The 13,197-nt window shown below is 42.9% G+C and overlaps 1 protein-coding gene across 1 annotated transcript in view; it reads left to right on the plus strand.

Annotated features, from left to right (window-relative positions):
- Positions 1–13,197, plus strand: part of LOC307239518 (connector enhancer of kinase suppressor of ras 3-like) — a 54,721-nt gene that overhangs the window by 37,822 nt on the left and 3,702 nt on the right. Inside the window, exons 14-23 of the mRNA XM_080012931.1 lie at positions 78–115; positions 2,018–2,060; positions 7,833–7,886; positions 8,431–8,470; positions 9,335–9,504; positions 10,352–10,425; positions 10,744–10,815; positions 11,569–11,633; positions 11,762–11,886; positions 12,652–13,009. Coding sequence (XP_079869057.1) covers positions 78–115; positions 2,018–2,060; positions 7,833–7,886; positions 8,431–8,470; positions 9,335–9,504; positions 10,352–10,425; positions 10,744–10,815; positions 11,569–11,633; positions 11,762–11,886; positions 12,652–13,009 — 1,039 coding nt within the window. The remainder of the gene's footprint in view (positions 1–77; positions 116–2,017; positions 2,061–7,832; positions 7,887–8,430; positions 8,471–9,334; positions 9,505–10,351; positions 10,426–10,743; positions 10,816–11,568; positions 11,634–11,761; positions 11,887–12,651; positions 13,010–13,197) is intronic.

Consider the following 13,197-nt stretch of genomic DNA (forward strand, 5'->3'; position numbering starts at 1 on the left):
TGAATTAAGCTGACATGGCCGGGTGGCTTCAAACCAACGCCGCCACGTGTTAACGCACAGATCTTTATGTATCGCAGGGATCCGACTGGCGCTCTAGCAGTGACTTCCTCAACAGGTAAGTGCTGCAAACTACACACACACACACACACACACACACACACACACACACACACACACACACACAGGACTGGAGTATCACGATCTCCGTCTATAACAAGAAAACTGTCAAACTGCCCAATCAAGTCCCTTACAACTGGCCTTTGGGACAATTGGGACGAGACTAAACCCAAGTACAGTATAACCAAAGTGTAACGGTGCTGCGACCGACACCATGTATTTTGAAAGAAACCCTCACAGGTTATTGTTAATTTTTTGGGATGACTGTATATTGGCAAATTTTTTCACATTTATTTTTCTTCTTAATTTTTTGGGGCTCATCGCAAATTGCCAAATGTTTCTTATTTCCTTATCTCATTTGAAAGCGTTTATTTTTTTATTGGTCATTGCTTTATTTTGATGTATTTTATTATTTGTCATTTTAAGGTTTATTCCATTTTGCCAATTGTTTTCTTTATTTTAGTTAATTTTGAAGTTTATTGCACATCGACATATATTGTTTTTGCTGCAATTTCCTTCCGGGGATGGGTAAAGTATCCATCTGTCTGTGTCTGTCTGTCTGTCTGTAGTGGTCTTCCAAATACTTTACAAATATTACAAGCCCTTCACATATGACAGGAGGAGGATATTTGAGCAATATCACGGTTGTGAAAAAATGTGGTTTTCCACAGTCAGCTCCAAATACCACCGCCCCACACTGTAATGAAACGGCTTTGGCAGGAAGTCGCCTCCGTGGTCCTGAGCGCGGCCTGAGGATGTGTGACCTCCCACATTACCACACTGATTGATGACTAAAACCTTGCATAACACTTAGTATTCTCAACACACGCAAACACGTCACCGCCGGAATGTCACCCGCTCGGTTGGCTTGTTGGTGCTTTTCTTTTTATATATATCTGGCATCTGACACAGATGACAAATTAATTGACTCACAGCAAAAAAAAAAACTTTTTTTTTTTATTTCCATTTTTTTAACTCCAGCGTTAAAAGAAAAAGATGCATTCTGTGTAGGGTAACCTATGATAGATGGGTGGATAGATACTTTATTCATCCCCAGAGGGAAATTTCTTTGTAAGAGCAGCTCACATCAAAACAAATAGGGAATAATATTAAAGTAATGAGAATAAAAAATTGAAAAACATGCACTAAAACAAAAAATCACCTAAAAATGTTTAAAAAAAACAAAACTAAACCAAAAAATATAAAAATACCATAAACCTCAATATAAAACATAAAAAAAATGGCAATATACAATAAACCAAAAAACATATATACCATATACCTCATTATAAACAATTTAAAAAGAAATGGCAATATACAATAGACCTAAGTATTAACTTCATGCAAACAATAAACCTCCATATCAACAATTCACATTCTGATATACTGCATATGGAAGCAACAAAGCTAAAGCCAAATAAACTTCACGTGAAACCAGACGTGAAAGAAACAGGCAAAACGTGAAGATTTATGGATGCCAGGAACAACAAGCCCCAGACAACTCCAAAATGTGAAGAGCGTGGCCTTCGGTTGCCGCCGGACATAAATCAGAAGTGTTTCAAGCATCGCACGTCAGTATGTCGTCGATTAGGCCGCCGTGGATAGTTGCCAAATGTCAAACCCTCCGACTCTGCTGGGGATAACTCCAAATCAGCCCGACAGGGACGGAGATAAACATAAGCGTTGACTTTGGTTGAGCAAGTCGAAGCGCAAAGTACCAAAAACGTGGTGGTGATCTCAAGGTTGCGGCTGTGCGCGGCTTTAATACGGGCGGAGACTCTGAGTTTACTGTAAATACTGTGAGAAACAACACAAACCGCCGGCTGACATCGTCACTGGTGGTCTGTCTGAAGCCTGGTGGGCGTGGTGCTTATTCCTTTCTGCTTTTTCTTATTTACAGATACAGTCAGCCACACATGAGATCCTGGTCCTTCTCTCAGGCAGTAAGTATGTTTTTCGGTTTGAGCCCGGCTAATGTGGCCCATATATTAAAGCAGACTGACCATTTGAAGGGTATCAATACAACGTAGCTACATTAATTTCAGAAACACTTATAGGTGCTGAGAGTACCAACCATCAACATCCATACAGCTGTGCAGAAGCAGCGTGCATTTAATAAATCAAACCTGAAAGAATATATCAGTTTGTTTCAAAGGGATACTCCAGTTTTTGGTAAAACTCTTTGTCCGTGTTGCCCAGATTCAGAGAAGGTCGATGACAATTGCATCCCCCTGTGTCCATAATTGTCCAGTAGTACCAAATGTGGGACAAAGAGTATCCTGGTAGGCAGTCCAAACCTTTTGATATGTTTGTCTCACTTAAAGAATCAATAGTGTTAACAATGTCAGTAAGTTCTAACATTATTTCTCAGCTTGAAACGCAAATCGTTTTCTGATGCCCCAAAAACATATATTTAAATAATTTGATTCATATCATAAATGTGCAACGATTAGTTGACTAATCGCTTGAAAAGACAACTCATAGTCGAAAATCTTTTGTCACGGGCAGCCCTAGTCATTTCCCAGTCTTTATTGTAGCGGCATTCTCTTTTCTTTTTTGCTGGTTTGTATCATATTGCGCTTAAATCTGCACAGTTTGTGACTTTGTGGTGTCTCGCAATTTTCCCTGTGGGCGTAGCAGAGACAGGTTAACCTGTACTTGACCCACGTAGGACTTTGATTGACACCCAACACAGCCCTGCGACGACGCCCTTCCTGTTTTCACCACAGCCCCAGGATGAAAGACAGATTCTAGAGGATCTGTCCTGCAGCGGTTTGACTGAAAAACTAGAGCAAATCGAAATGTGGGACGTTGTCTCAATAATGGGACAAGGGATCAAAATGCTGTGCAGTACAACATAAAGAGGGACCCCTGGCTACCCTAGTCCAGTACAGAGACAGTCCCGGGCTGCATGCTAACCGTGTTAGCTGAATGCATGGCTGCAGAGGGGTTCAACTAGCCTAGCTCCTGTGAAATTTCCTTAGAAACTGGAGAAGGCTTTTCCGTTTATTTTTTTTTATGGGAATGGATGAAGATAATTTGAAGAATGTGAAGGTGGTTTTGCATTTTCTCATTCTTCTTTTGTTTTAAAATCATATTCAATTTTCAACAATTTGCTCAAATTGAAACAATCGATAGGATCCATCGGCAAGGTCATGTCTTTTGGCTATGGGTCCTCAGAACACATTACCAGGGACTCGGCGCCGGTTGCCTCCCGTTTCGGGGGAAGTCATTGAAAATACATCGCAGCGCAATTTAAATATCACAAGGGAAAAAAATAGCGGATGACAAGACAGAGACACACACACACACACACACACACACACACACACACACACAAATACACACACTTCATAGACCACAGCACTATGAGTTAATGTCAATCCCTCGCTGGCACATACCACTCAGGCACTTCCACGGGGGGTCAGATGCATAGCCACGCTGGTGACAAATGGACAATTCCCGAGTATACAAATTTATGGCCCGCCGTGGCTTGTCGTGGTGTCAAACGGAAAGACCTTGACCCCTCGGTGTCAGCCATGTCTATGGAGCAGGTAGGGACGGAAAAGCTAGTATAGTTGGAGTTGGTAGGCGGTTCGCACAAGGCCGGAACACTCTTATCAGTGCGCATGTAAATGTAGGTGAGTCTGTGTGAGCAATTCGGCTTGTTTCAAAGCAGACATTTGGGTAGTGTCCGGTGACCCTGCCCTGGTGAAGAGGGACACCGTGGCAAGACAGCATGTGGCGCTGCCCAGTGTCTTAGGCCATGGCCCCAAACCAAAGCGGGCCTTAGAGCTGCTGATGTCCCCTTGGTCCTGTTAGACCGAGCAGGCGAAAATTTGATACCACCCCCAACTCTATAATCCCCCCCCCCCCCACACACACACACACCCCCATCCCACCCCCATCCCACCCCCATCATTCTGCCCAGTGTGAGATTCCTCCCGGCGAAGAATGGCCACTCTGTGTCCGCTCTATCTAGCTGTCTTTCTTTTTCTCTGATACACACACACACACACACACACACACACACACACAGACAGACAGACAGACAGACAGACGCACAGACACACACACACACACACACACACACACACAGACAGACAGACAGACAGACAGACAGACAGACAGACAGACACACGCACAGACACACACACACACACACACACACACACACAGACACTATCCATATCTCTCTCGCTCACACACATTTGACAGTAGAGTAGGTCTTGGGGGGGGGGTATTAACTACGTAAGTGCCGTGACAGTTCTCAGTATGGAGCGTGATGGGAGATTGAGCCGTACAATGGTGTGACCAATCCGCATTCTGGTGAATCCTTCAGGCGTTTGACACGAGCTGCGGGCAGATTACCTCACCCCCCCCCCCCCCCCCCCCTCCACTGAAACTGTCCCTTTTCATGTACCCCAAACATTCAATCCTTCTAATGTGCCATGGTTATAGACTTTCATTTCCGCTCTCTCTCGTTACTGTAAAGCACTGAGGGATCCGATTGTTATGAATCTGAGGGTAACGTACGGGGTAGTGTAGGTGTGAGAAAGTTACCTCCAGAATGGGGAAGGCTTTAAGTAGCAATTTAAAGCTCACCATGGCAAAAGGGTGTGTGTGTGTGTGTGTGTGTGTGTGTGTGTGTGTGTGTGTGTGTGTGTGTGTGTGTGTGTGTGTGTGTGTGTGTGTGTGTGCGTGTGCGCTTGCAGGTCCACAGGGGTAATTTTTTGCATTGCATTCTATTTGTCATACAGGACACTATGTACGAAACCACAAACCGTGGAATATTTCTGAAACCATTGGCCGAAACATTCCACAACATTGGAAAACACCCGTTAGGATTGAGCTTGTCGTTTTGATATATATTTCCCTTGTATGTGGCTCGAAAAAATTGTGGGATAAGTAGCCGGGGAAAGCCTGGCTGGAATAGTAAGTGTACGGGGCCGCCTGCACACTAAATTAAAGCTCATCATTGCAATACAGTGGTGGTTGGCCCGAGAGAATGGGGCCCAATGTATGCAAGTAGAAACATGAGACAGACAAGAGAGTGAAATTGTGAGGGATTTAAGAATGTGTCTACTGGTTTACCACTGTTCCAACACACAGACATAACCCACCAGCACCACCACATCCCGTCCCCTGCACCCAATTTTCATTATGTGCCAGTGCTCCATTGTGCGAGGGCCGACGTCCCCACCGGGAATGTTATGTCTACATACTCCACTCCCCACAGATCGTGTTGATAGCAACGACACAGGCTACCAGACCTCATGTTTCCCTCTGCTACAAGCTAGAACCATAAGTAAGCCAAGTGGAGCCGGTCCGTCACCCCTGCAAATTGTCACAAAGCAATTGTAGCATTGCGGCATCAGAAATCAAAAAGCCAATGTTAAATCACTGCATGATCTGCTACCTGTCCGCTATTCAAAGAGATTATAATATTATGTTATTATAATGTGATGAGAATTATAATGTAACATATTATTAAAAAATGTTATCCAGCTAGAGCTAAAGAAAAAGTTTCTAAAACTCGATGTCGTTAAGCATTAATGCAGCATTAATGCATTCAGCGGCTGTTGCGAAGAAGGGGAAATAGCGACACCTAGTGGTTGTTCGAAATGACAAGTCCTTTTAAAGAAACGCTTCCGTAAATATATCGCCTGTACATCATGTACAAGAAAAGTCACCCCGTGACCTCTCCTATTCAAATGGATTATGATACGATATTATCATATGATTATTTTAAGTAGTCGAGATTAAATTACGACATGGTCGTTTTGGATTGCCCAGCTAAAAGGATCTTTTTTTTTTTTCTTTTAAGTCGCCCGAAGGAGCGATGGCGACACCTCGCGGTCGTCTGAGGTCACAGCAAGCGTGGCTGAAGAAGCGCTTCCGTAATTATGCCACCTGTAGAGCGACGTCTGTTTGTTATTGGCACTTAACCGAATTCAAATATTCCTTAAGGGTATATCATCAAAAAAACAAACACACACACACACACACACACCATCACCAAGAGCACGGAGAGGCTTCGACCACCACTCGAAGCTCATTTGCAGCAGATGATCACCAGAGCTTGGTCAGACTTTCGCCAGAGGGTTGGAGTCAAAATACAGTTGTTGAAATTTTGGTGGAAGGTATTGTTGATGAGTACCTTTTTTTTTTTTTTCTCCACCAATTTAATATATTGGGGTTTTTTGTTGGGTTTATTTATTCATGAATTTTACTTAAATTTTACTTAAAATGACGTTTAAAATTGTAGGCATTATTGTCACACTCCAAAGCCCAGAATGTCAGTACGTTAATAAGATCGAGTCCCCGCGGTTCCTGTGCCTCAGTGGTTTAGTGATCGTACAGGAAACACGGCTGAGTGTTGAGCAACGTTCGGTCACAGACCAGCGCCGCGTTCACACATGACGCGCATATGATTTGGAGACTGGTCTGAGGCAGACCACCTCTCTGGCTTGGTCCTTGGCTCGATAAGGTATGAAGAACCGTATTTCCCCCTGTTTTCATCTATTTGATCATTCGATCTGTCTGTCAAGGCTCGTGGTGTATGTATCGATAGACGCAGAACACACAACGATACACAGAACAGCTGGGGGCGCTATATATATATATATATATATATATATATATATATATATATATATATATATATATATATAAATCTTTTTTTTTAATATATATATATTTTTTACCAACGTCAATCTGTTTCATAGCCTTTTTGATAGAATAATTCAAAATATTTTGTATAAAGGCAGCCATATATTGTTAAAAAAAAATGATAAAAACAAACATAAGAATAAATGTTAAATATATATTGTGTGTGTGTGTGTGTGTGTGTGTGTGTGTATACATACACAAACACATGTATATCGAAATAATTTTGCCATTACAATAAAAAAATGAGAACGGCATAAGGTACAATAAAACAAATTATATATTTCCAAAATAAATGACCAAATCAATGACAAAACGACAAATCATTTGAAAATAGAATCTTCACATGTGTGCAATACCTGAATGAATGAATGAATGAATGAATCACAAAAACTACAATTGAAAATCACTTTTTGCGATTTTTAAAGGAGTGATTGGCTAGAGAGCTTCTGACCTCAAGTCAAGATGATTCTTTTTATTGTCTGTAGTTTCATTTACAGCCCGTATAATGAGCGGGCAAATTAGAAAACGTAGCTGTATTGGATGTTAAATTATGTGAAATCGTCTTCATGGAGGTGACCTGTTCATTTGGCATTGCACGTTTTTCGGATATTCACTTCCCGTGCCAGGCAGCGTCGGCTCTTTAAGAATAAGGAACTCTATTGTTCAGAGGAAGTTGGTCAAAAAAGGCAAATTCTACCCGCAAATTATCACCGCCGCCCATCAGATAGGGTGATGCATCCAAAATATAAAATGTTGCACTTTTACATTACCCCATCCCTCTACCATCTCAGCCTTTCCAAAATAGCACTATTCTTTGCAGAGTAATAAGTAAAAGGTTTAAGTCAGCCTTAGTTTATCGGTGCTCACGTCTTTAGATTTTAGGTCGTGGGTTGAGGTTGTATGAATCATGGGAAGGAATAAAACTGCTGAGCTAACACCAAACATTCTGCCATTCACTTTCCTTAACAGCAGTTTCTGCAGTCGTGAAGCAGATTTGCATCAGTGGAAAAATCAAAATGTGCACCTCTCTATTCTTCCAACAGGCCGCCTTCCCCATTTCTTTGTCCTCCTCCATGGCAGCGGATGACTACAACCCTGTGAGTGTTCCATTTCATTTTTAAATATCAACAGTGGCTTTCTGTTTTTCCTCACTGGGTTTATTTTAGATGCATCCATGCAAGCTTGCACAGTTTCATACTTTTCTGTCAGGATGTGAATAGCCACAGAAGTTTGTTTATTGTTGATTACTTAGGTTTACTGTACAGTTTATTGCCAATGTTTTCGATTTTTGGCAGGTTTTTTTTTTAGGTTTATTATCTATCTATCTATCTATCTATCTATCTAATCATCGGCCAGCCAAGTGTGCAGAGGGTGAGAGTAGAAGGAGTAGAGATAAAAAAGATGTGTGTGAGAGCAGCAAGACAACAGCAGTAGACTAAAAGGACACCTGCAGGCGTCTGTGTGTGTCTGGTCTGTGTATGCGTGTTGTGCGCGTGCGCGTGTGCGTGTGTGTGGTGTCGAAAGAGGGTCGATCGAAATATAGAGAGAGAGCATGTGACGGGGGAGGGTGAGAAACAGGATGTTCCGCGCTCGTCTCGCCTCCGCTCTGAACCCTCCACTTTCCCCTGACCCTCGCCCCAGGTCTCCCTGCGGCACAAGTCAAAGAAGAAGAGCCGGGGAGGTAAGATCGTGTCCCCACGTTATGTCTTTATTTTCTGTCTCCGTTCGTGCCCTCGGCTGTAATTTGGGGCTCTGGGTGGTGGGCGTGTGTCAGAGTGTCAGTGCAATGTGCCTTCAGACCGCGCCGCAGCGGGTTGCACTGGGGACGCAGGGCTTTTTAAGCTCTTCTATTTAAGGCGTTTTTTTTTTTTTTTATGTTATGTTGGTTTTGTTATTACAATTGGGGTTATTTTTGTTGCTCTGTGATTCATATCTGAAATGGGTAGGTTGAATTTAGCAGAAAGGCATATTTCCATACATGTGGGTGGGGATAATTTACTGTATATCAGTAGCGGGCTTTTTGTTCCTGTATTGATTCGGTGGTTATTATGAGAGAGTCAATTTTATTTTTTCGATGTGTAGGCTTATTGCCCACATTTAGTTTACTATTAGGGTACAATTTAATGTCAGGTTGATTGTACATTTATTTTTTTCCTTTTCACTGTTTATTTATCAAGTTATTAATATAATATTATGTAAAAAAAGTTTATTTATTATGTTATTAATATAGTTTATAATAAAGTTATGACATGCCCATTGTTATTCTATTATTATTTTCCAGGTTTTTGATTTGTTTTTCTCTGTTATTAGGTTCATTAAGGTTAGCGTTACCTGTGAGGTTTATTGTATATTTTCCAGATTCTCCATATATTGCCATTTTCTTAAACAGTCTTTCTAATTCTGCGAAATTGTTTGCATAGAAACTTGTCGTATTGCGTAACTCCCACGTTTCCAAACAGTCCATGGTTACCTAGCCCTGCAGCGTGGATTCTGTAGTGGAAGCAGTGCGAGTGACAGTCTTTGTGGATTCTGTTTTTGGGCTCAGGCAATGTGATGATGAGCAGGCGGCGGGTCTCAGTGAAGGAGCTGGGCCAGCCGGACCACCAGGGGTGGCTTTACCGGAAGAAGGAGGGCAAGGGCTTCCTGGGCTTCAAGTGGAAGAAGTACTGGTTCGTGCTGAAGAAGACGTCACTCTACTGGTACACGAGCCAGCTGGTGAGCATCCATCCACTCCAAACCGCAATCAGACAGAGACAAGTAACATAAAATAAAAAAAAGAGCTTAACAATCCAAAAAAACAAAAAGATCTACACATTGGTTAGGTCTTTTTTTGATGTGCATTACATTACAATTGAGTCGCTTCATATGTCTAACCCGAAAATTATTTAATATCATTAAACTAAACGTCAGTAAATAAGGAAACTGACACATTTATTCGACTCATCTCTCTCTCTCGTTTGCAGAAGCACAGGGGCCTCCAAATTTAGTTTTACTTTAGTTTTTAAAAGTACGTCAGGCTTCACTTTTCAAATCGCTTCACCCCTTGTCTTTAAATAGCTTTCACAGTTTTTCCCTGATTATATGCTTTCAAATTCACAACCGGAAAATAAATATCCTCCATATTTCAATCCGCTTGTATCCGATCCTGTTGACAAGACCATGGAGATTAGACGTAGGCGCTATGAAATCTCAAAAATCCTTTTCTGGAGCAGAGCGTTTGCCCCCTACGCCATCGCAGTGTTTCCTCAATCTGATGGCGTCTCTAATGCTCCCGTCAGTCCCGGAGGCCGGCGTGACTTGCCGGCGCGACAGCCTCAGAACCCTCACCCGGCCACGCATGCCAACATCCATCCGCCACGGTGGAGTTTTACAAGCCCCCCCCCTCGCCTCAGCCTCTCTGACAGGAAGGAAGTGGTTCTGATTTTGACCGTGTGTGTGTGTGTGTGTGTGTGTGTGTGTGTGTGTGTGTGTGTGTGTGTGTGTGTGTGTGTGTGTGTGTGTGTGTGTGTGTGTGTGTGTGTGTGTGTGTGTGTGTGTGTGTGTGTGTGTGTGTGTGTGTCAGGCTGAAAAGGCGGAGGGCTTCATCAACCTCACAGACTTTGTGATCGACCGAGCCATAGAGTGCAAGAAGAAACAGTAAGCACACACTTTTCTTTCCTTTGCTGGTCCGCCAGAACCAAGGGTTTGTCGGTTTTGACGCGAGGCTGCAGAGAGGCATGTGAGAGGGACTGCCAGGAAGTGTGTTATTAATGTGAATCATGCATAATATCCAGTAAGGATGTGTAGAGCTTTGTAGTTAGTAGGGTTTGTTTATTTTGTTTTATTCCATACATTGACTTCTGTATACTACTGCAACACATTTCACATTATGTTGACACCCAAACTAAAGTAATGTAATACCCATGTGACCCTGTTGTCAATGTCATCCCTCTTCACCCTCTTCCCCACGCGCAGTGCGATCAAAGCCTGCCACCCTCAAGTCATGATGTTTTACTTTGCTGCCGAGAGCAACGAGGACATGAACATGTAAGTCCCGCGGCTGTTCTGCGTGTAAGCAAACAAGCGACATCAATCGTCTGGGAGGTTTCATTAAAGTGGTCATCCGTGAGATCATTTTGTTAAAAAATAAAATAAAATCCCAGATTTGATATTTTCATCCTGTGTTTATTGAGATGGCCCTTTACAAGAAACCACCATTCAGTGTATTTTTGTCGTGCATGTGCTCCTCTATATGCTGTTTCCGTGGTTGGTGGCGGGGTCCGCCACGCGCAAGAAGTTAAACCGAGGCAAAACCAGTATGTTCGCATGGCTACACATCAATGTCGACTTAAAAACGACGTTAGATTCAGGCGGATACGTTGGTCTCTAGCGACTGGCTAGGGAAAATCGAATCCCCCTCCCCCCACAGAAGCAATATCAGACTGAAGATGCAAACAGTGTTACGAGTTGATAATTCTGTCTGATATCAGGCAAAGTTGTTGTCAACCAACCGTAGATATGGATGAACATACACGGAAACGGACCGCATCCTCAAATGACGAGACAAAAACAAAGCCGTAGTTGATTAAAAAAAAAAAATAATAATAAAAAAAATGCAGTTTGGAATGGAATTCTGGGACTTGTAGTGTAATCCACCCATTTCAGGCAAGTTTATGGATTGCCACTTTAAGTAAATAAGCAATATCAATTGTGTTGGATTTTTTCCTTGAAGAGCTTTTCTTTATTTTGTCGATGGAGATATGCCCTTGAACTGAGCATGTTATGTGTTTTTGCCTCCAGCTGGTTGAATAAACTGGGTTTGTCTTCGATCCAGTACGACGCCGCAGAGCAGAACCCTGCCGCAGGTGAAAGGATTTTCTTATTTTTCTTACAGTGTCATCTCGGTTGTTTTTAGAGTCGTGATTTGTAGCCGCTTTTATCGATTTTGTCTGTGTTTGTGGATTTCAAACTGTGTGCGGTTTTCTGTGCTCAGAGTGCTACAGCGAGGCCAGTGACCACGAGGAGGCAGAGACTGCCGACCCTCCACCGCCGTACTCCGAACAAACCCGGCAGGACCCTGGCTTGAATGCGGCCTGTCCGCCCGGTAGCGGCCATCAGGTGGGTGTCGGTTCTGGGTGTAATCAATACAACTCGGAAACTTAGAAATCAACACCAAATACCGGTGTCGCCAGTTCAGAAGAGTGAATGTGATGTTTCTACTGTTGAGTGGCGTGATCAGTAGTAGCTCCAGAATCATACGGAACAATATACATTGTACATCTTAACAATGATGACAATTTTTTTTCTGTTGTTTACTGGATGCAATGTATTTTTACCTTCATTATGAGTCCTCATTTCAAGACAGAAAATCACAAATTATGGTTTTGTATTTTTTTTTTCCCCTTTATAAATGTGCAGTTTATTTGTGCAATTTCTGCACATTATGATTAATTACTTCAATCATAACTGACACATCTACAGCTCCAAAATGTTATTTCTATACTATGCAATGATGTGGAATTTAACAACCACTATTTTATGTATTAAACCAGAATAGATGGATGGATTTTCTTTTTCATCTGCGGAGGGAAATTGCAGTGTTACAGCAGCACACATCAAAACAAATAGGTGACAAAAAAAATAGAAAATAAAAAAATATGGCAATATACTAAAAAATGATAAACGAAATCTGCAATAAACCAAACAAACCAGTAAACCTCTGTATCAAAAATTCAAAGTGTAAAAGCATGAAAATAGTGCATCTTTGCACTATATGCAGAGTGGATATGAATATAAAAATCTATCCAATGTTGACAAAGATGTAAACCACTGTAACAGTGGTTGAAACAGTTGTTTGATCTCTCTAATCTCTCCTCCTCCCAGGACACTCTTCCTCCTCCCTACTCCACCCTTCTCCCCAGCGAACCCAACGGCTCTCTCTCCTCCCCCGTCAGCACCATGACGTCGCAGAGCTCCGCCTCCTCGCTCGCCAAGCACCGCCAGTCCTGGCTGGACCTGGTGTCGCAGGCTTCTCCTGTCGCCACGGAAACGACGGTGGTTCAGGTGCACACCCATCGGTCCCCGCGAGAAGGGCTGGAGGAGGAAGAGGAGGACGAAGAGTCCCGGCTGTGTCTGCGGGACGCCTCGGCTCCTCGGGACCCCGCGGAGACCGGCTCCCCCGGGGGAAACCCCACCGCCGAGGGACAGACGGGGAAGGACACTCCAGGGGTCGGAGACGGAGGTAAAGGGTGTGTGGTTTTTGGTTGAGATCTGGAGGAATTGACTTCTTTAAAAACATTGGGGTTTTCTTACACACTACACGACTTTCAAAGTCATCAGATCGCAGTACAGTTCACACTACACAACTCTCTGTCTTGTGACCAGGAATCTTGCAGTCTTGTGGTCTGTACACCACATGACTGATCAGCG

The sequence above is a fragment of the Zeus faber genome (genome assembly GCF_960531495.2).
Source record: "Zeus faber genome assembly, chromosome: 13".
NCBI lineage: Eukaryota > Metazoa > Chordata > Actinopteri > Zeiformes > Zeidae > Zeus > Zeus faber.